This window comes from Trichosurus vulpecula, chromosome 4 (genome assembly GCF_011100635.1).
Source record: "Trichosurus vulpecula isolate mTriVul1 chromosome 4, mTriVul1.pri, whole genome shotgun sequence".
NCBI classification, from domain to species: Eukaryota; Metazoa; Chordata; class Mammalia; order Diprotodontia; family Phalangeridae; genus Trichosurus; species Trichosurus vulpecula.
The window spans coordinates 110,125,319-110,149,761 of record NC_050576.1 but is presented as its reverse complement, the minus strand read 5'-3'; the positions used below and the strand labels follow the sequence as shown (position 1 = coordinate 110,149,761).

The window sequence follows — 24,443 nt, the reverse complement described above, 5'->3', positions numbered from 1 at the left end:
AGGGATACAGACTAGTGGTTTTTCTTTGGCCTGATGTATTTAGGCCCTCGAGCCCCTGAGGAGGAGTGATGGAGTCAGCTCATAGGAGACCTCACAGGGTCAGGGAGAGAGCTGATTGTTAAATTTTCGGTGTGAGCATTTACATCTAGGCAAACACTACAAATCAGGGCTTGATTTTTTTTGTTGTTGTTTTCTTGGTGGTCTAGACTAGAGATGTCAAGCTGGTTGGCACACCTAAATATAGCTGAACCAAATTAAAATATAATTGGAAAACATTTAACAAAAAATACAGTAAATAATAGATAACATTTAAAAATTAAGTCTGATTGCAATTACAGGGATCCTTATGTATGGTTTAGTGGACCCCTTGTTTATTTGAGTTTGACACCACTGGTCTAGACTTAAGAAAGATAGAGAAAATGTTAATACTGCAATTAAACTTAAATGGGTGTGCCCTTGGAAGACCTTGTTGTTAAAATTTTACTAGCATACCCCTGAGGTAAATCCCAAGCAAACCTGTTGGTAAATCTGGTTTTGAGGCATGTGACATGTAGAAATAGTGCTAGAAGTACGGCTAGACCCCAGCCCTCCTGACTCTCAGGACAAGTTCTCTTTCCACCACACTGAGCTCCCTCTTAGAATCTTCCTTGAGCCCACTCTCATCTCATTCCATGACTCGTCCTCATGCCATCCAAACCTCCTCCCCTCCCCCCATACCACCTCTATGTCTCCCCCTCATCTATCACTATGAGGTGTGTCAGGAAGAATGAAGGACAGTAGTTGTCATTGGTCAGAGTTTGGGTGGGAGGGGTAGGACAAAGGGTTTCCCATGACCAAACTGGATAACAGCCAACCCCTGGCAGCCTTGAGGCAATAGCAGTGGGGAGAGAGGGAGGAGAATCCTGTGATCCTCCCTGTAGCTGGGAACCCAGAACTTATCAGACTGACCAAGCAGGGTCAAGGAGAAGGGGTCACAGTCAAGAGCAGGTGGGCCTGGAGCCCAAGACTTCCTCCTACATTCCCTTCCCTTTCCCCCAGCTCTGGCTTTGCAGATTCCCATTGTATGTCACCTGACTGCCAATGTGGAAACCTCAGCAAGACAAAGTACTCTTCAGTTAATGATTCTGGTCCCCAGAGAGGTGGAACAATCTTTTAAAGAGAAAAATATATATATAAAGAGGAGCGGGCAGGGATGCTTTAGTACTCTACACGAAACAGACGCTGCAGATCTTTCCATCTCTTTTTAAAGATCAGATTAGAAGCCGGCAGATTTGCCCCGAGCTGCCTTCTCTCTGTGGGTAAAGGACCAGGACCTCCATCTCTCTCTCTCTCTCTTCTCTATTTTTTCCCCCAAGTTAAAAAACTTAGAAACAGAGCACATTCTCCTTCGACCCCTCTCCTAGCATCCTCAGTCCAGGTCCTGCGGGAATCCTGACCAAGCCAGGGCCCCCTGCTCGGAATCAGTCTACCTTCACAAAGTGGGCCAAGAAAAGGAAAAAAAAGACCTCTTCTCTCCCCCCACTAACCCCATTCACGGAGCTCAAGCTACTGCTGCTCCTTTTCTAAACTCCTTTTACCTGATAAAGAGTACAGAAAGTGAATATTAATTGATTGAACTATTGACCTCTTGGGGGCATATCACTTGGGTCCTTACCTTGGATCCTTCCAGCTCTATCCTGGAGAATTTAGATGAAAGCACACCGTCAATCAATCAACAGGTTTTTACTGATGGGTTTATGGAGTGGCACTATGTGCCCAGCGCTGTGTTGGGCATTATGAGGGGATATAAAAGAAGTTTAAGAAACTAGCCTTGTATACACAGCACCTTTCCAGTAGGGAAGACATCAATATGGGGATGAAAAATATCTGGCTGAGAGAATGGGGAAGGAGCTCCCTGAACTATAACACTTCCTTCTGAATAGAATTTGGCTCTAGAGACAGAAATTTCATAGTGGTTTTTATTTGTTTGTTTGCTTGTTTTTTTCCTGCTGTGTTACTAGAGCAAATCTCCCCACCGGAAGTGGGGAACCTTCGGCTTCGAGGCTACACGTGGCCCTCTAGGTCCTCAAGTGCAGCCCTCTGAATCCAAACTTCACAGAACAGATCAGGCCATATGTGACCCTGTAGGTCCTCAGGTGCAGCCCTCTGACTGAATCCAGGCTTCACAGAACAGATCAGGCCATATATGGCCCTCTAGGTCCTCAAGTGTGGCCCTCTAACTGAATCCAAGCTTCACAGAACACTTGGAGATTTGTTCTGTGAAGTTTGGACCTAGTGGACCACATGTGATCTTTATGGCCTATACCCTCCTATGCCTGGCATTTCTCTCCATTCCCCAAGATACTCTAGACACAGAGAAGAGGATAGACACTAGAAAAACAGGCGGCTCTGGGCTACAGCATTCTTGTGGCCACACAGGAAGGCTGCCTGAAAGGCCTGCCCATTGGAAGGATTGTTCTAAGGGAGATGAGACATCTTCTGCTTGGTCTCAGAAGCAGAAGGAGTAATAATTGTTCCTAACAATCAGAGCTACCCTGAAGTAGAATGGGGTCCTCTAGAAAGAGATGGGTTCAGAATGCTGGATGTTTTCATGTTGAAGTTGGACGACCATTTTAGGGGGATGTTGTAGGTGATATATCTGTTCAGGTAGAAATTGAGGCAGATGGAATGAGGGTGAGGAGGGTGGGGGAGGAGGGCCACATCTCTTAGAACTCAGAACTTCTATGATTCTATTTGACCAAAGTGACATTAACTAGGATTCTCTTTCTGAATTCTTGGGTATTCACACCCAAGATTTTCCTGGTTGTACTTTGCTTGGGCTTAAATTTGGTTTTCACTACAGAGCTAGGCCTGGCCTAATCACCCAATCAGCTTTCAGCCAACATACTGGGTAGCCAAGGTTGTTTGTCTCAATATACTAATACATTCACGCCACATTTCAGGCTGAATATCAAGTGTTTCTTGAATATCTAATGATAAAACAGATCTGGTCATTCTGACCATCACAAATAACATTTGGTCAAAATAACCAACACTCCTCACAAGCATCTGGCCATCAGGCCTACACAGTCGAGTTGTTTACATACTTTGGTGCTTTGGCATGTGGGTGCACATTACAAATTCAAGATGGAGTCACTCATGTCAGGAGCAAGAAGGGTGGGGGAGGTGTGTGAGGAGAGGAGAGAATGGAAAGAAAGAAGAGCAAACAGCTAGAATCAGAATGAGCATTACCCAGGTGACTGGCCATTCTCCAAAACCCTAGGAAGGCAGAGGACAGAGGGCAGCTTCTCAAAAAGTTCAAACCCCTCTCTTCCTGGTCCCACACCCATCTCCCTCCTGGGTCTTGACCCCTGCTATTCCCATCCACCATTGAGGTCTGCACTCTGGCATTCTGCCCAGCAGCTGCAAGTCAGTCACATAAGGAGGTGGGCATCTATTGAAGAACAGAAGCAGGTGTCCATGCAAGGAGAACAGGGAGAAAGGCAGGTGCCCCTTTCCAGGAAAAGGCTGTTTCAGGGTGTCGTGGGACATTCTATAGCGAGTCGCCAATAAAACTCCCATTCATTATTCTTCCTTCCCAAATTTGATTAGGATAAATCTGGTCCCAGAAGAATAGGAGCGAATTAATTAGGGGTCTGTTGGTATGAGGCAGCTCATTATTAAAGTCCCTCTCCTGGGAGTGGGAACGGGAAGAGGTGTGGAGACATCAGCCATTCAAACAGAAAACCTCTTTAAGGATCTTCGGCTTCCTTCAACTGCCTGCTGTGCCCTTGGGCACTGCCAGGGAGTGAGTCATCTATGCATAGGACACCCCTAGGGCTGCTAGGTACCTTGGAGGGCATTACTTCTGGAGGTTACCTTTCCTTATCCCTGCTGCATCGGCCTGCTTACTCAAAATTACATCTCCTGATCCTAGTTACTTAGGAATGTTCCATCCATCTCTGAGCCAAAGTGCCAACTAGTCCTTGCATTCCTGCCTTACCAATAACAGCTTTCACTTATATAGGGCTTTTAGGTTATAGAGTACTATCCTATGAAGTATGGAGTATAAAAGTATTATCATCCTTGACCCTCAGCAAATCACCTAATTTCTCCGAGCCTCAGTTTCCTCGCTGTAAAGTAGAGATAATAATAGTGGTCACTTCACAGTGTTGTTCGTAGAATCCTATATTTAGAGCTGAGTGGGGGCCCCGGACTCATTTGGATCAATCCCTTCATTTGAGGTGGGGTGGTTAGTAAAATGATGTGCCTTAGGGTCATGCTGGTGACCCCAAATCTGATGTTCTTTCCACTGTGACATGTTGCTGCTTGTAGGGGAACAAATGAGATAACAGAAGCAAAGTGTTTTGTGAACTTTAAAGTGTTATGCAAGTGACAGCTGTTATTTTCATCCTTATTTTAGAGATAAGGAGAACGCAGAAGTGACTTGCCCTCAGTCAGAGACGGGATGCCAGTGCCAGTCTCTCGACCTCTGGTCCAGTGTTCTCTCAACTACATCTCACCATGACAGTGTTGAGGATTTGTCTTAGCTAGAGCTCCAAGCTCTTTTACGAGCATAACAAATTCAAGATGGAGTCACTCATTTCAAGAGTGTGCCCATGACACTGTGACAGAATGCTTCAGGAAGGGTGGGGGGAGGTGTGTGAGGAGAGGAGACAATGGGAAGAAGAGGAAGAAATTGCTAGAAACAGAGTGAGCATTACTCAGGTGACTGGCCATTCAACAAAACTCTAGGAGGGGGCAAGGAGGGGAGGGAAGAGGATTTGAACTGGGCTTCGTGGATAGGTCACAAGAGGGAGATAAGGGGGAGAGAGAAGGCATGAGCGAAAGGTCAATAGTTAAAATGATCAGGAGGTCTTTAGGACATGGCCAAAAATCAGTTTGGCTAGAGTAGTGTTAATGAGAAGGGACATTTGAAATGCACAAGACGTGGACATTGAGTCTCAGAATCAGAAGCAGCCTCAGAGGCCATCTAGCTCCCCCCCAAGTCTGGCTGAAGATTCCCCTAACAAATGGTCATCTAGCCTTCATTGATGACCTCTACACCTAGAATTTTATCTTTCTCCTGTTTTCCTCTTTTCTGGACTATTGGACAGACCCTGGGGGTTTGTCAAGAAAATTTTCCTTTTAATGTTTCAGGAATTGTAAGGACAAAGTTAGGTCCCTCCTATATCTCTATCCTATCATCATCAGACCCCTCTTATCCTCCTGCCCTCCCCTGCTTCCCCCGATGGAGAAGAAAAAACAAAAACAAAACAAACAAGCAAAAAACCCAGTCACCATGTCAATAAAAAGGAAGATTATAGTCGTTTCCAGAACAGACATTCTGAAGAATGTTTCTTATGATCTGGAAAAGAAAGAGTTCACTAAAAGGGGTAATAACCCTTCTAAATAGCCCATCCTTGGCTCTATTTACTTCTATCCAATTCAACAAACATTTAGATCTCATCTAGGTCCCAGTTGGTCTCCTGTGGTCATACATAAAGGAAAAAACTACTCTTTAGTAATGGACAAGCTATTTTATTTCCCGAAAATGTGATTTTTTTTTTGAAGGCCACTGCAGCCAGCATGGTCCTCCCTATGTGACAGAGGGAAAACTGGGGTCTTAAAAACACACAGGCTATTTCTGAGGCCTCTCAGTTAGCTATGTATCTGAGTCTATCCACATCATCCATCCTAGGGCCCCCTTTGGGAAGGGGGTATTGCCATCTACAGTGACCCCGAGGGACCTGTCTCGTTCTGAATCTCCCCCAAACTCCAGGGCTCAGGACTTAGGTATGATTCTGGGTCATTCAGGGGTTCAAAACCCCACCTTTGAGCAAGAAGAATTTGGTGTTAGCATTGCCTGGAACGTGGATGTCGCATGTCCCTCTGCCACTCCCAGAGCGTAGAGAGTAAACAGAGATAGGAGTTTGGCAGAAGCTCCTCATCATTCTTTATTAATTCCTTCCACCCTCCCCCAAGCGCTCCCCCTCCCCACTCCCCTAGCCTCCAAGTGAAATATTGCTTTTGCTGCCTGCGTGATTTGATTTCATCTGAGGCTGCTTAATGCCTCTTCTGTCTCTTGCTGTGTTTGTCTCATGATTTCCCAGAACAATCAAGAGCTTCCCCTGCCTCTGGCAACTCCATCTTACTCCCTTCGCCTCCTGCCCTGCCCTGCTGGCAGCCAGAGGTGAAGCAGGGACAGGAAACCAGGGCTGGGTTTATACCTGTGCTTCTTCTTAAGACCAACTCTGGCATCCTGAACCATCTAGTCATTTGCCTCCTGTGGCATCTAGTCATCTTCTTCTTCCTAAGGGCTGACAAAAGTCTCCCCACCAAAGATAGAGCCAGAAAGCAGGTGATTCTTTTTCTGCTCAGTGGCTCATAGTGTCCCTTCTCATCTTACTGTGGGGGAAGAGAGTGCTATGGATTGGGCAGTGGCCGGAATGTCTGTGACTGGTACATAGTAAGAATGTTTTATCTGTCCATCTTTTTAGTTCTTAAATATTTGGAATTGGATTGAAAAAGGGATTTATTAAACATGCCAAGTGTCCAGCATCAACATGGACTAAGGATCCAACAAGGTTTCCCCTCCCAGGAGGACAGGAGAGAAAGTAGCCATTGAAAGAACTTGCCCATAGTCCACTCCTTCAGTAAGGCAATGGATCTGTGATCTCATCAATTTGAGCATCCCTCCGTTGAAGCTGTCCATCCTGTGCAACTCTTGCCCATGTTCATGTTGTCCCATTAATCCACCAGAGGGAGGGTTGACTCAACATGCTGGAGATCTTCTAAACTTCTTGACGTTGTGTGGATACCAGCGTATGGGATGTCCATCAGTTAGCTCTCTCCCCTCTCCCCATTTTACTCTGTGACCAACCCACGACCTATCTTTGGTTTATACATTTCTTTGATATTGCTTAGATTCTTCTCTAGACCATTTTCCTCCTCTGTAATGTGTTTCAACCACATTATCAATAATAGGTTATGTAGTCATTTTCGGTTTACAAAGTACTGTCCTCACAAAAACACTGAAAAATGCAATATTATTCCCGTCTTATAGATGAGGAAATTGAAACTCAGATTTGTTGAGTCATTTGCCTGGGATCCCTCAGCTCACTCAGAACCAAAAACTAAATCTGGCTCATATGACTCTAAGACTTGTTGCTAATACGTAAAGAGAAATAGCCACACACTATCCCCAACTCTACCCAGAAAGCCGCCCAGCTGATAGGATCTGAGTTATTCAGTTTGTATTCTGAAGAGCCTTTATCAGGGTGACTTGCTTTATTCAGCCTAGACAGTAAAGGGTAGGCTTTAGGGGCATTTTTCTCTCCTTTTTCCACTCATAAACAAACAAATGCACAGACACACACACAGACAAACGCACAGACACACACACACACACACCCCAAGAGGAAATGCCCTCCTTGTCACTTTACCCCTTTTTAAAATGTCTTTTGACATCCCCGACCCTCTCTGATCACGAGTACTTGTGCCAACCACACCCTAGCTGAGGACCCTAGGCAGGTCCTTAACATTCAAGTAACCTGATATAATTGTGCCTGGATGGAAATGTCAATCTTCAATACACATCCTTCCTTCCAGTGCCAAAGCCCTGGTGATTGACAGCTCATTTGGGACAAGTGCTAAAAGGTACCTGGGTAGCAGGTCTGGGGGAGGGAAAGGGGATGAGAGGAAGGGAAGATGAATTTGCAAATCTTAGAAGAGGTCTCCGGTCTCTCAATGGACAAGACCCCTAGTCATTCATCCCCTCTCCCTCTACCCTTCTGGCTCAGTACAACAGACAGGAGAAGTTTGAGCTGCCTCCTTCTTTCCCCTCCAATTATCCAGGCATTTAGAGCCAGGCTCCCAGTCATCCTCCAGGGAGCTTCAGCCTGCTGGGTTGTGCCTTTGAACGTTTAGTTAACATTTCCACAGCTCAGAGGTTGGGGAGGAGGAGAGCATCGAAGTTGCTGCTGCTGCTGCTGCTGCTGCTGCTGCTGCTGCTGTGTGTGTGTGTGTGTGTGTGTGTGTGTGTGTGTGTGTGTGTGTGTGTGTTTGCAGGATGGAGGGAAGATGTATTTCTGAGATTGAATTTACCAAAGACTTCAATCTATAAATAATTCGGGTCATGAAGCTGTACAGAAATAAACTGAAGCTTGAATCCCCCCACCCCTTCTCTTTCTCTCTCTCCCACTCTTCCTCTCTCTAGCTCTCTGTCTCCCTCTCTCTCTTCTTTTCTTTTGCTCTCTTTCTTGCTCTCTCCCTTCCCCTTCCCCTTTTTCTATTCTTTCCTCTTTCTTCTCTCCTCTCTTCTCTTTTGTCTCTCGCCTTTCCTCCCCTAAATGCACAACTACAGACACAGAACCTCCCTACCTTCCTCTCCAGCTTAGTCAGAACAACACGCCACAGCTTCCCTACCTTTCCCCAGGTTCAACATGCAAATACATTCACACAAACAAGCACAGTACCCTGTCAAGTGCAGAGTTCAAAGGGGAGTTCAAAGAGGACAGAATAGTAGCAGCGCCTTCCCCAGGAAAACCAAAAATGTTAATGGGGAGGCTTGATGCTAAATCCTTTCTGCTCTGAATTCAACACCAAGTGTTTCAGTCCTCCGAACACCGAGGCAGTGTTGGGGAGAAGTTCTAGCTCTGGAGTCAGTCAAAGGGCCTGGATTTCAAGTCCGGCTGTTTTCCTTAGGTGTCGTGTTATCTTGAGTAAGTCATTTATAGTCTCTGTGCCTCAGTCTACTCAGTAGGAAAATGGGGATAAAAATAGCATTTCCTTCAAAGAACAGTTGTGAGGATCAAGTGAGACAATATACTTCAAAGCTTAAAGATTATGTGTGTGTGTGTGTGTGTATACATATATACACACACTATATATATATATATATATATATATATATATATATATATATATATATATATATACATATATAGGGTGTTCCTAAAGTCTGGACACATAGGCAAAAATTCATGTTTTCAAGAAATGAAATGATTGAAATTCGACCGCATTTTATTTAATTGGAATATTAACAAATAACATCTTCAACTTCCAATAATATCACATGATTTTATATTCGTATTCCAAGAGTGAATGTGCTAAAATTGACGGCAATGTGGAGTTATTGAGTTATTGCATCAAATTCACGTGAATCTTGCAAAGTGCATCAACCTTTGCACCACAAATGATGGAAATCATGTTAAAGATGTTATTTGTTAATATTCCAATTAAATAAAATGTGGTCGAAAATTTCAATCATTTCATTTCTTGAAAACATGCATTTTTGCCTATGTGTCCAGACTTTAGGAACACCCTGTATACATATATGTATATATGTGTATATATTTATACATATATGTATATGGATGCTACTTATTATTATAACTTTTCCTCCGTGGGCCTCAATTTCCCCACCTGTAAAGTGAAAGGTTTGAGCTAGGTGAGCCATAAGGCTACTGCCATCTCTAAATCGAATCCTATTCCTGATCATGTTTAGGGAGGTATAGTAGCGTAGTAAAAAGATCTCTAGGCTTAAAGTCAGGGGAGATGTGGGGGCAGATCCTGCTTCTGACACTTACTAGCTAGGCAAGTCATTTAACCCTCTGAGCCTCAATTTTCAAATTGAGGCTCAGAGGGTTAAATGACTAGGATTGTTTTGAGGATTAGATAAGATAACATATATAAAGCACATTTTAAAACTTAATGAATGAAACGTCTAGTGCTTTATACTATACGTTGTCTATATAAATGCATTTGTCTAGCGCTTTCTAATGTTCAAAGTACTTTCCTCTCTGTGGTCTTACTTGATGTTCTCAAGAATCCTGTAAGGTAGGTAGGGCAGGTATTGTTACCTCATTGGATAGAAGAGGATAATATGTATAAAGAAGTAAAATCCTCACAGTGAGGGTCCCTGCTGACTTCCTATCCCAGGAAAAACCTTTCTTCTCAGAGTCCATGCTAAGGTCTCCCAATTCAGTTTTCCCCCCGTGATTCCATATGGTCATCCCTGAGATGGAACCTCAGAATCCCAGCGCTTACCATTCCCCAGTGTGATGCCCGATGCTTGCTGTTCCTCAGCAGCGCTGGGGAAGAAAAAGTAATATTAAAGTGTCAGAGCCCAAGTAAGCGCTGCCATAATTTAGGGCTAAATAGAAAAAGGAATTGACGCACAAGAAAAAGGAGTTTCAAGGGGCCTGCAGGTAAGCGAGTTAATTGGATATGCTGATTTGAATTGGATGTGCTTGTAAAGAGACTGTCATTAATTTCTGCATAGACGTAGCTGTGATTTAAAGGAAAGGGACTAATAGGATTACTATTTCACTCTCATTTCAATGGGGGAACCTCCCACACAGAGGACAGGATGGTAAATCAGACTTGGATTGCTCTCCTAATGATTTGGCTCCAAGGCCAGCTCCCTGGCAAACTGAATCTTCTGCCTCCCTGCAGATTTTTGCCAAATTGAGGTTTTCAAGCCTATTGCAATTGTTAGTTGAGGAGACACACGTGTGGCCCCCATCCACAGGGAGAAACATCATTGAGAACAGAGATGTGGCTTTGGTCAGTCTATTCAGCCATTTCTCAATCTTCAAACTTTTTTGTCCTCTCTGGAGCTCTTAACCCTGCCAGATGTTCTCTCCTCCTGGGTTTTCATGATGCTTCTCTCTCCTTGTTCTCCTACCTGTCTGACCATTCCTCAGTCTTCTTTGATAGATCATCATCCCCCTGAATGAACCCCAGGCTTCTTTAGCCCATCTTCTCTTCTCTCTATGCTCCCTCTTAGTGATCTCATAAGTTCCTATTGTGTGCAATTATCACCTCCATTCAGTTGACTCTCAAATCTAAATATCCTGTCCTTATCGTGTATCTGATGATCAACCCCAAATCATCAACCATATGCTGGCCATCTCCACCAATACTCCTCATACTCAAACTCAACAAGTCCAAAACAGAACTTACCTCCTTGCCAAAATATACCTTTTTCCTAACTTCTCAGTTTCTGTTGAGGATTCTACCTTCCTTCTAGTCACTTAGATTGAAACTATAGAGTCAACCTTGACTCTTCACTCCCCTTCATCTTCCATATTCTATTAGTTCCCAAGTTCTGTTCATTCTACCTTTAGAATATCTCTTGTATCTGTCTTCTTCTTTCTACTTAAACAGCCTCCTCCCTAGTTTAAGTCCTTATCATGTCTTTCCTGGACTATTTTGGTAGTGTCCTCACTGGTCTTCCTGCCTCAAATATCTCCTCTCTCCAATTCATCCTCCTCCTAACTGCCAAAGTAATGTTACTAAAGCACAGGTGAGATGTTACTCCCCTATTCTAGAAGCTTCCATGGATCCCTTTGGCCTCTAGAATAAAATACAACCTCTTTTGTCTGGTATCTAAAGCCCTTGGCTCCAGCCTCTTTCCAGACTAATCAGCATTAGTCCCCAACACACTTTTCATGTTCCAGCCAAAATGACCTATTTGCTATTCCCCATATTTGACATTCTGTCTTCTTTTTCCATGTTTTTGTCCAAGCTGGTTTCGACCTTAAATGTTCTTCCTCTACACCTCCACTTCATAAAATTCCTAGCTTCCTTCACAGCACACACAGCTCAGGTAATACCACTGATTTCGTTATTCACCCTGGTTATTAGTTCCTTCCCCCAGACTCCTTTGTATTGACTCTTTGTCCATTTTGTATGTATTTATCACTGTCTTTGTTGCTTCCCCAATAGCTCATGGAGGGCAACTATTATACTTTTGTCTTTGTATCTACAGAGCCTAGAATAGTGTCTGGAACATAGTAGGTGCTCAAAAATTTCTGATTAACTGAATTAGTTGTGAATCTCCTATAGATACTGGAGTATTAACAAAGAACAACATTGTTTGTCTATCCTTAGCCAATACCAAAGCAGTTAAGCACAGTATATACAGTAACTGGATCTGCCACAAAAACCTATGTTTAAACACTGACTCTGGTGCTTGCCAGCTGTGTGACTACAAGAAAGTCAGTTGACCTCTCTAAGCCTCAGACAACTCTCTCATAATATCTTATACTTTATAGAAAGACTATCATCTATAGGGGTGGCAGGAGTCCTTAATATATTGAAGTGTTGTTGTTGTTCAGTTGTTTCAGTTAGGTCCAACTCTTCATGACCCCATTTGGGGTTCTCTTGGCAAAGGTACTGGAGTGGTCTGCCATTTCTTTCTCCAGCTCATTTACAGATGAGGAAACTGAGACAAACAGTTTAAGTGACTTGCCCTGGGTCACACAGCTAGTAAGTGTCTGAGGCTAGATTTGAACTCACGAAGATGAGTCTTTCTGTTTCCAAGCCCAGTGCTCTATTCCCTGTTCCACCTAGCTACCCCTGTATATTAAAGTAACTTATCTTAAAGTGGGCCTTAGCAGGGCTTTTGAAAGACCATAATGTCATAGATCTAAATTGGGAAAAGACTTCAGACTATCTAATGAACCTCCTCATAATACAAAGAGGAAAGACTGGTGGCCATGGGACAGTCTACCATTCCTGTACAGAAAGGAAAGGGACATTTAGATATCAGTTATCTGGAACTAAGATAAGTCACTGCATTTAATTTGTTTTTAGTGTTTTCTTGATTTATATTATTGTGGTCATCGGGTATATTGTTCCCCTTTTCCTACTTTCTTCACCCTGCATCAGTTCATAGAAGGCTTCTCCTGTTTCTTTGAATTCCTAATGTTTGCAGTTCCTTAAAGGACAATAAATGCACCACAGTTTCTTCAATCATTCCCCAATCTGTGGTCACACATTTTGTTTATAGCCTTTTGCTATTACTAATGGTTCCACTATGAATATTTTGGTAAATATTGTACCTTCCTTTCTGTACCCTGGCTTCTTTGGGTTCTATGCTCACTAATGGGATCTCTGGGTCAAAGGATATGTACAGTTTAATAACTTTTTCCCCCCAGGATTCCAAATTGACTTTTGGAATAGTTGGGCCAACTCCCAGGCCCACCAAAAATTTATTAGTTTGTCTTTCCATACCTTCTCCAATATTGATCCTTTCTGTCTTTTGCCATCTTTGCCAATTTACGATGATACCTCAGAGTTGTTTTAGTTTACATTTCTATAGAATTTTTTCATATAGTTATGGATAGTTCCTATTTCTTCTTTTGAAAATCTGCTTGAATTTACAAGAAACTCTTCTTCTGAATAAGCCAAGTGTTTTTCTTCCTAACCTGAAGTGTTCTTTCTACTACTTCACAGCCCTGATATATGGTGAAAAGACAAGGGGCCTGGCCTTAGAGTCCTTGACCTTGGCCAAGGTTCACCTCCCTGGGGATGCATTTCTTCAGCTGTCAAATAAAGGGATGATCTCTACGCTCACTTGTCCTTCTAGCATTATATGACTCCAGCAGATAATAATCATAATAGCTAATACTTATATAGCTCTTCCTAGGTGCCAAGCACTGTGCTAAGCACTTTCCAATTATTACCTCACCTGATCCTCATAACAACCCTGGGAGGTTGGTACTATTAGTATCCCCATTATACAAATGGGGAAACTGAGGCAAACAAAGTTAAGTGACTTGCCCAGGGTCACACAGCTAGTAAGTGTCTGAGGCCAGATTTGAACTCAGCTCTTCTAGATTCCAGACTCACCAATGACAGAAAATGAGCAGTATTATCTTTCCTGGCATATAAGGAAACATTAGGCTCTTAGAAACTGACTTGCTTAATAATAACAGGAATAATAGATGTTTAGATAGCTTTTTGAAAAGCAATATGTATAGTAGATAAAGAGCTGGCTTTAGAGTAAGAAAGATCTGGGTTCAAGTCCTACATCTGACACTTATTGGCCGTGTGACCTGGAAAAAAAACCACTTGACCCCTTTGTGCCCTAGGCAACTCTGAGACTATAAATTACATTGGTGGAGGGAGTTTCCTCATCTGGTAGTCCCATATACTATTGAAAACACTCCAGTCCCTATAGCACTTTGTATTCACTCATCCCATTTGACTTCCCAAACACGGCATAGGTAATACAAATATTGTATCCATTTTCCAGATGAATAAACTGTGGCTCAGAGAGGTTACGTGATTTGCCCAAGGTCACATAGCTGTTAGTTGGCAGAGTTGGTATTCAAACCCAGTTCTTCTGACTCAAACCCTAATGTGTTTTGTAATACACAACGGCTGCCTATGAAGCATGGCATGGGTAGGGCCCAGACCCTAAGGGGCAGAGTCAGGAGAAGAGTCACAGAATCCCAGACCCAGGTTCTCCCCACTCTGCTATACGGCCCAGAGAGAGTCACAAGAATGGAGAAAGGGAAAAGGGAAAATGAGGACAAGCCCCTACTATGCGCCAGGCACTGTGCTAAGCCCTTTGCAAATACTACCTCATCGGATTTCATCTTGAAAAGGTGTCTTTTGGGGCAGTCTTCTGCTCAGAATCCAATCCCTATTTCAACTGCTTTGGGTGACCCCAAGGCTGGGGGTTGGGAATTGTTGCGTAAGCTTGGGCTCAGTGTCATGATGGAGGAGGAGGAGAAAGAAACTTCTTGGTTTGACTTTGCTCTCTTTACCGGGAACCTGAACCAAATAACTTTTCAGCTTAATTCGGGCTCATTTTGCACTGGTTCACATAGTTCTTTTGTTTGTTTGCTGTTTTTAATCACTGAATTATTTTCTGATTCATTTTAAAAAATGAAACTTTAATAGTTGGTTTGGAATCTGCCAGGAGTTCGGAAAACTTGCGCCCTTCAGCCCAGTTAGTTTACACCATTGCCTCTCACCTGATTTTCTGCCTGCATCCCCCAACTCTGGCCTGGAGAGTTAGCCCTTCAAGAGCCCTGCCTTTGGATTCTTCCTTCTGGGGCCTGGCTCTGTCATCCAGGTCAAGTCCCAGATGTGCAGAGAGGGCTGTTCTTACCCACAGTGGGTTAATTTGCAACCCTGATGAGGGAGATCTGGATGGGAGCTCGAATTCCTCATCTCTAAAGTGAGGGGATTAGATTTGAAGCCTTCCAAGGTCTCCTATACCTCTATATCTTTGATGCAATGCAGCAACCAATCTCCCTATTTTAAGGAGCAGGAAAACTGAGTCAGAGAACAGCGATGTACATAGCAGAGCCAGCCAAGACCCTGAACTCCCAGTCTTCCCAATCTCCTTTTAGTTACTACAGAAGGGGCTACTCGGTCAGTGATCAAGGACCCAAGTCTTTGTCAGGATTTTTAAGGACACCTCTTTTTAACAGGTGTGCCTGGATCTGTCTCTTCCATGAAAGTTCAAAGTCATTTATGCTTAATCTCGACCTGTCTGCTGTCAGAGAACACTTGTATTTGGAGGTAGAGGCGGGATGGAATTAGTCCTCAGGAGGTGAGGGAAGATGCCTCAGCCTCTGTTAGGATTCAAAGCAAAAAGATACAACGTGATACTGTAGAAAGAGCACTGGCTTTGAGATCGGAGGACCTGGGTTCAAGTCCTGTCCAATCTGGGCCTCAGTTTCTTCCTCTGTAGAATCAGAGGGATTTGGCCAGGTGACCACTGAGGTCCCTCCTAGCTCTAAATCAATGATCCCATGATTCAAAAACTAAAGATCTCCCTGATCCCAGCATGGGAAAGGAAAACAAATGACCTTCCTCCCCCCACCCCCAAATATTGGAAGGAGAGATTTCAGCAGCAGTTGTCAAGGCAACTGCTTTAAACATCAGGTTGGAAAGCGGAGGAGAGAGTGAGGCTTGAAGAGGAGGGGAGGAAGAGGAAAGTACAGAACTGGAGAGCAACAGGGGAAAACCGGAACAGAAGTGGGTTTGGTGTTGTACCCCTGAGGTCTGCCATTCCACCCAGCCCTAGGTCCAGGGCCCCTCAATGCTGCCAGGGCTAAGATAATAGAGGTGGACAGTGCCTGTACCCCCACATCCACCCACTTCCGCTGGAAGATTGAATCACAAGTGGTCACAGGAAAGGAAGGGAGCAGAGAGCTGGGGGCCCCTGGTATCTCTGTCCCTGAAAGTTGCAGGGACTGGGACCTCACCTCCCCCTCCCTGGCCCTGAGCCCACAGCCCACAGCTGTCCTCCAAACGGGCGCCAGCTGTGCCCTTATCGTGTTTCTCTGGCAAGTGTGCAAATTCTAGACAGAATAGAGGAATGTGGCCCACAGGACTGATCTCCCTCCCCCAGTCCTGCAGTAATCCCAGCCAGAAACCCCACCCCTGTGGCCTCTGTTCATCTTCCCTCACATTGGGGTTGGGGGTAGGGGCAGGGGGGTGGCAGAAGAGGAGGCCCTGGATGCCGGTCAGGAGAGACACCAAAGGGGACAGGTGGAAACAGCAGTAATAGAATTAATAATAATAATCACTCAAATCTCCATAGCTCTTTAAGATTCCAAAGGCACTTTCCCCACGGCAACAGTCCCACACAGTAGATGTAAAAAAGAACCTAATATTAAAATCATACAAGAGAAATACTTGGCAGCCTCATGTTGACTATGGCACCGAGGCTAAGATGCCTGAGTTGTTTGGTTTGCAATTCAGTTCTATTGCAAAAGTATTTGTTGAATTCTATAGTAGGAATTGAGTGGCCCACACAGGAAATAGACACTCCTGACATCCCTGATTCCCAGAATCTCTCCATTGGAAGGGGCCTCAGAAGCCATATCTGATCCAGTCTGTGCCCTAACAAGGATCCCTCTATGGCCTCCTCATCAAATAGTTATCCGGCCTTTGTTCAAAGACTTCCAAGGAAAGGGCACCCAGTGCCTCACAAAAAATAAAAGAAAATAAAACCTTCCTCCCTTGGGCATTGCTGTTAAAATGTTTCTTCTTTCATCAAGGCAGGCTCTGTCCTGTGCTTCTTCAGCTTCTATCCTCCGGTGCCAAGCAGAATGAGGCTCAATCCTCTTCTCCATGACAGTCGATCAATAAATAATAGCAACAGCAGTAATGATAACGTAATAAGAGCTAACATTTCTCCAGCACTTACGACAGCCAGGCGCCGTGCTAACACTTTAGGATCATTATCTCATTTGGCGCTCACAACAACCTGGAGAGGTGGGTGCCGTTATTTTCCCCCTTTTACAGATGAAGAAACTGAGGCAAACAGTGGTAAAGAGACTGGCCTAAGATCAAAAAGTGGTGTTTGCCTAAGGTAGGATTTGAACTCTCCCTGGTTCTAGGCCTTGAAGTCTTCCTGTGCTTGTCCACTGTACCGTCTGGCTGCCCCAAATAAACAAGCATTTCTTAAGACCTTAGTATGGAATGGGCATTGTGCTAAGACTGAAGGAGGCTGAAGGAAGACAAAAGCAGCCCTGCCCTCAAGAAGTGTACATTCCAACAGGAGAAACAACAGAGCTTCAGCTACTTGAAGGGAGATGTGATGATCCTCACCCCACTGCCATCTTGGCTTTAGTCTGCCCTTTTCCTAATTAAACATCCCTAGTTCCTTCATATGGCAAGATCTCCCGGCTTGGTCTCTCTTCAGCTTGCCAATATCCTTCCCAAATGTGAGCATGATACAAGGACCTTGCACAGTCTTTTGCAGGGTGATCAGACTTACCTCTATGTAGCAAGACAATATATAATGATGTACCGAATTGAATATAATTAAGCACCCAGAATGTATGTTACAAACAGTAGTTCAGGTAAGGGGGATAAGTGATAAGTGTGGACTGAAGTAGTCTGAGACAGAGGGCTTCAGGGATGAGCAGTGTGTGATTTGAGCTGCACCTCAAAGGATATACAGGACTTGTGTTGGTGGAGGAGAAAGAGAGAGTATTCAAGGTTTCCTGGCTATTGCCTCCCCTCTGTTGTTTTGTTGTTCTTCAGTCATTTTCAGTCATGTCTAACTCTTCATGACCCCATGTGGGGTTTTCTTGGCAAAGATACTGGAGTGGTTTGCCATTTCCTTCTCCAACTCATCTGACAGATGAGGAACTGAGGCAAACAGGATTAAATGACTTGCCCAGGGTCACACAGCTAGTAAGTGTCTGAGGCCACATTTGAACTCTGGAAGATGACTGTTCCTGATTTCAGGCCCATTCCCTCTGTTGATTACCTATAATTTAGCCTATATGTTTCTTCTTTGCACATAGTTTTTTACATGTTGTCTCCTCCATTTAACCATGGACTCCTTGAGAACAGAGATTGTCTTTTACCTCTTTTTGTATCCTTAGCACACTGCCTGGCCCATAGTAGGCACTTAATATATGCTTATTTCTTTTCAACTTCCTGTTTCACAAACCTCCCACACTAGGAGTCTGGGCTTCTATCTAGCTACCTAGGTCCCTGCTACAAAACCACTCCATTCATTTCTTTATTCACCAAGCATTTATTAAGCTCCAACCAATGCCTTCCCTCTTTTAATTGTTTTCTAGTTATCCCGTATACAGTTTGCTTTGAATATATTTATTTGCATGTTGGCTTATAAGCTCCGTGAAGGTAGGGATTATCTTTTGCTTCTTTTTGTATCTCCAATGTTTATGCCCATGCCCAGCCAGTAGCAAGCACTTAATAAAGTTTATCGATTGAGTGATTACTATGGGCCAGGCACAGGGCTAAGTGCTTGAGATGCAAAGGAAAAGCAAAGAAACTTCTGATTCTCAGGGAGTTTCCTTTCAGTGGGGGGAGGGGGAACAGGTACACACAAGTATATTCAGCTATACTCCACAAGGTAACGGGATGGGGGAAGGAGAATCTGGAAAGACCTCCTGTAGAATGCACCCCATGAACCGAGCTTAGAAAGAAGCTAGGGATTCTCTAAGGTGAAGGTGGGGACAATAGCAGTCTCAGCAGAGGAAAGGAGATAGAAGTTGAAATGTCGTGCATGGAGAAGGGTAAGTGGGCCAATTTACCTGGAAAGTAGAATGTATGAAGGGGAGTAACATGCAGAAATCCTAGAAGGGTAGGTGAGAGTCAGACTGGACTGTGCCCTCCCCAAGCAGTCAGATCTCTGTGCTTTATGGGTGATATCTCTTTCTATCAAAAACTGCTTTCTGCTCTCAGCTCTCATCCAGCCTTCAGAATTGAAAGGAGCTAATAAACTAACTTGCTACCGACTGATAATGGATGAACATGTCTCCAGGCTATTTGTATTTTTACAAGGGTCAGTGCCTTTACCCAAAGGAATGAATATCTAATGATGGAATTTCAGGCGTTGGTGACAGGCCTGAGTCAGGGAGATACTTTGGGGTGGAACTAGGACCTTCCCCAGCCTCCTTAAATCATACTGCCTGAATGACCACCAACATGGAAACCTGCCTCCCTCTCTCTCCCGTTGAGTTCCAGGAGCTGGCCTCATTTCCCTTCCAAATATAGCAATGCCCCCTGAATGTCACCATCTTGCAGCCAACATGCCCAGGCAGGCAGACAGGCATAAATATATGCATTGTGCATGCTGGCTAAGGCATAGCTGTAGGGAACATACGAACACGCCTCCGTGGCTAGAGGGATCAGATTCGCATGTCCAGCAAACACAGACTTGTAGAAAGCAGGACCACCATGGTGCCCCTTGGGCCAGTCCCATCTCAGGGACACACCCACAAGAGCCAGCATTTACAGGTTTGCCTTAAGGGTTATTATAAAGCACTTTACACATGTAATCTCGTTTGATCCTCACAACAACCCTGTGAGGGAGATGCTTTTATTATCCACATTTTGTAGATGACGAAACTGGAGCTAAAAGCATTCATCTCTCCCCACCTCCTAGTAGCCTGCCTGAGAAGTCATAGGAATTGTCCACTCACTCATTTTTAAAATAGGGAGACTGAGTCCCAGAGAGGAGTAAACTGCACAAGCTCATGCAAATTACAAGTAGCAGAACCAATATTTGAACCCTGGACCTTTGAGTCCAGACCTAGTGCTCCTCCTCTGTACCAAGGAATACTTAGTAATTTCCTAGTCTTCTTTTGGGTAGGGTGGGGTGGGTGGGGTAGTGTAACACTCAGGGAGAGCAGTTAATGGTTTCCCCTTCAAAGGGGGTTAAGAGTAAATTCAACTCAACTCAGTTCAATTTAACCAAGATTTGTTAAAGTCTGATGCATGCAAAGACATTATGCTAAGTGCTAGGAGGTACGAAGGTGAAACAGGCTTGGTCCCTGTAGAGTCTTGCAGGGGGAGTTAGGGTTAAACAAAATGGACCTCGTGAGAAGCACAAACGAGTTGCTATGGGAGAAGGCTTTATGGAGATACTGAGGACACCTCTGATTCTCTTTCAGATTCGGGCAGATGGCCCTCCCCACGGAGGGGTTCAATATGAAATGGTCTCCATTCTCAAAGATGGGAGCCCCATCCTCCGGGACATGGCCTTCTCCATTGACCAGCATTACCTGTACGTCATGTCGGAGAGACAGGTGAGTGCTGACATCCTGAGGCTACCCAGAAGTGATGATGGGAGCCCCTGGGCAGAGCTTGTGGTTTGTTCACTGAGATCATTGGACTTCCCCACTTGGAAATCCAGAAGAAAGCCTGAACCCACTCTGGGTTTTAGTAATCATAATACTAACTCCTATTTCTATAGTATTTTAAGGTTTCTAAAACACTTCCCTTATAGCAACCCTGCTAGGTGGGGAGTTTTGAGGGAAGAACCTATGATGTCATCAGCATGAGGTACTTCCAGTGCTGGAATCCCCTCCATTCATGAATATCGGCAATTCATCTATAAACTTAGACTATTAGAGAGTTACCTAGGGTGCTCAGAGGTTAGCTGGCTAGGCTGTGGCCACACAGTTCATATCTACGAGAGACAGGGCTTGGACCTGGGTCTTCCTAACTCCCAAACTGACTTTATATCCAACATGCCAAGCTTTCTCTGTGAGTATCCACATTTTATGGATAATGAAGTAGAGTTTCAGATGCACAGTCACATAGGTGTTCCATAGTTTTCAGAACTGCAACAAGTCCTCTGCCCACAAGACTACCGCCTGGCTCTTCTCTCCTGTTCACTCTTGGTCTTTCAAAGGGAATTAGAGAGAGACATTTGGGGGCCAGCTACTTCCTGAATGCCTGCTGCCCCAGCCGCAGCTCCGTGTCTCTGAATATGATAAACTGCCCCACAAGAACAGGCCAGACTGCACAGAGCATCTTGGTGTGATTAGGAGGTAGATTTATGACCTGTGGGCCAGCAGAGTCTGCTGCTCTAGGGAGCCAACAAGGTGTAAATAATCCAGGCCTTGGTGCTTGGACCAATCTTGTAAGGGACCAACCCAAGCGAGGAATCAGGAGGGAGAGAAGAAATCTACATCTTAGCTCACACTTGCATAGACCAGATGAAACTCAGCCAGCTGTGAGAGGTGAGATCATGCCTGGGAGAGGGGGAGCTTGGGCATATACAGTCTGCTGTGAGGCTTTAAGGGAATCTCATGGCATTAAATTTGTATACAGGATCATAGACCTAATAACATCTAGCATTTAAACACTGCTTTAAGGTTTGCAAATTGCCTTACAATATTGTCTTATTTTGTCTTCGACAACAACCCCAGGAGGTAGGTACTATTATTGTCTTCATTTTGTTGAGGCAGACAGAGGTTAATGACTTGCCCAGGGTCACACAGCTGGTAAGGGTCTGAGGCTGGATTGAACTCTCATCTTCCTGATTGCAAATCCAGCACCACCTAGCATCCTGAAACTAGATCTAGAGCTAAAGATAGAAGTAATTTCAGGGTCTCCCCAATCCAATCTCCTTATTATAGATGAGGAAAAGAAGCCCAGAGGGATTAAGTGATTTACCTGAGGTCACACAGGTACTAAAAGTGGGATTTGAATCTGGGTCCTTTGACTTCAAAGTCACTGCTCTTTCTTACTGTATCATACTAGCCACTAATCTGTGCCTCAGTTTCCTACGTGTCCTGATGAAGCATTCATACTCCAGTTAGATGGTAAGGACTGGAATATGCTAGTTCTGATCTTCCATGACCAGAGAATCTAAAAGCTTTTGTCTATTCCTAGCCAAATATAGGAGAAACTTTTGAAAAGGGGAAGGGGAAGGGGGAAAGGCTGGCCATAGTGTTCTCCAGGATCATATGTGACTGATGGTAGGGAGAGGGAAATTTTCTAAAATTAAGTAAAATTAACTTAAGAAAATGAAAGAAGGGACAAAATTGTCTTCATTCAACCAATATTCACACAGCATGGTCCCAGGTAGTTTTGTTGGTTGTTCAGTCATGTTCAACTCTTCATGACCACATTTGGGGTTTTCTTGGCAAAGATACTGGAGTGGTTTGCCATTTCCTTCTCCAGCTCATTTGACAGATGAGGAAACTGAGGCAAACAGAGTTAAGTGACTTACCCAAGGTCACAGAACTAATAAGTGTCTGAGGCCAAATTTAAAAGATGCAAACATGGCTGTTCCCAGCAGGGCCCCATGGTTTTATAAGGGACTTAGGATTTTAATGCTGGCAGAGACCTTCAATGTCATCTAATCCAAACTGAATCCCAGAGAAGGTAACTTGTTGCTGGTCCCACAGCTGCTTAAATGGAGAACCACGCATTAGAACAAGGCTCTCCTAGCTCTCAGCCCAGTGCGTTTCCCTCACACCCTGTTGTTTCCCTTGAAGGGGACTTGGTGGTGAACCCACGTCTCTAAATTTGGGGTCCCTGACAAGATAGCAGAACATGCCAGAAAAGGGCCGTGGGTTGACTCCGAGTTGACACTTCCAAACTGAGTCTGCCAAGATTTCTGGTATCCCTCTACCTCTCCTGCCTTTCCCTGAGCTGTTAGAATGTCCCCAGCTCTCCCACATTCCAGATCGGGAGGACCTGAGTCAAGTGTAAACTGATGGGTGAGAAGGAACACAGGAGAACTAGACAGGGATGTGGCGCATCCAGAGAACAGAGAGGGAATTTTAACTTAAACATTGCCTTGGAGCAGACGGCACACACCATATGTGAGACACATGCAGGCAGTGTGAAGATCCACTTGGCTCCTCTTATTCCTTTTATCACTTTCATGTGGCCCTTTCTCTGGAGCAGAACTGGTCCCAGGTGGGTGATGGCCTGCACACCCAAGCTTGCCAAACTTTGCAGATTCTGAATTTAGAGTCAGAGTTGATTTTCCATGTAAATGGATCATATCTATGGCACAATTTGAAGGTCACCAGGAAAGTCAGCCTATCCCCAAAATAACTTACCTATGGACCTGTTACAACTCCTATACCCAATGCTGGTGATGAATTCCTTTCATTTTATTTCACTCTGGTTATTTTTAAAATACAAATACACTTGAGAATGGTAAAAAAAGAAAATCATATATACATTCATTCAATTCATAGCATCATGAATTTAGAATTAGAAGGAACATTAGAGGACATCAATCCTAACTACCTCATACTACAGATGAGGAAACTGAGGCAAAAGAGAGACAGTGACTTTCCCAGGGTCACACAGGTAATAAGTAATAAGTAGCAAAGCCTCTGATTCCAAATCCAGTGACCTCTATACCTTTCAACAAACATATTAAGGACATACACACACACATACACACATATACATACACATATACATATACATATGTATGTATGTATGTATGTGTGAGTGTATATATATACACGATGGGGGCAGCTAGGTGATAGAGTGCATATAGTGCCTTAGTGTAAATTTTCTGTTACCGGGACAGCCAATTAGCCAATTGAGATCAGGGTGCCAGGACAATAAAAGTAATTGCTGGGGGCCGGGGGTAGAGAAGGAAACTTTGAAAAACAAGACCTTGCTTAAAGGTAAGATGCTACCAGTATCAATAGAAGGGCATTAGATAACTGGGAGGTTTAATAAAATGCAACAGGGTGCAGAAGGCAGAAGGTAGAGGCAGCATCAGAAGAGATGGATGCAAGGTCAAAAACTATGTATTTATAATTGTGCCTAGGGTTAGCTATATTTGGACTGGATTTATTTTTCCTCTAAAGCCTAGCTCATTTTACAGATGAGGAAACTGAGGCAAACAGGGTAAGGGACTTGCCCAGGGTCACACAGCTAGTAAGTGTCTGAGTCGAGGACGATGAGTCTTCCTGACTCCAGGCCAGGCGCTCTTATCCACTGTACCACCCAGCTGCCCCTGGCCAGTTATTACCTGTATACTTGTCCTCTCTGGTCTTTGTATTCCTCACGCACAAAAATCCTCGTATTCTTCATTTAAGTCTGTAACTTCGGCTCACGTAGGTGTTCTCCAAGGCAATGTGACACAGTGGATATAACTGTAGGGAATACATATATGTATACACACACATATATACATATATACATGTGTATATATATGCATTGTGCATATATGTATACACACATATACATGCATGCATGCATATACATGCATACACACATATATGGAAGGCCTGTGTTCAGATTCCACCTCAGACACTTGCCAGCTATGTGACTCTGTGGCCTCAGTTTCCTCATCTGTAAAAGGGGGATACCAACAGCACTTACCTTACAAAGTTGTTCTGAGCATCAAATGAGATCACGTATGCAGAGTGGATTGTAAACCCTAAAGTGCTTATCCA

At 44.1% G+C, this 24,443-nt stretch overlaps 1 protein-coding gene across 1 annotated transcript in view; it reads left to right on the top strand.

Moving 5' to 3' along the window:
* Window positions 1-24,443, top strand: part of PLXNA2 (plexin A2) — a 330,148-nt gene that overhangs the window by 120,197 nt on the left and 185,508 nt on the right. The window contains exon 4 of the mRNA XM_036756742.1: window positions 20,172-20,306. Within this exon, the coding sequence (XP_036612637.1) occupies window positions 20,172-20,306 (135 nt within the window). The remainder of the gene's footprint in view (window positions 1-20,171; window positions 20,307-24,443) is intronic.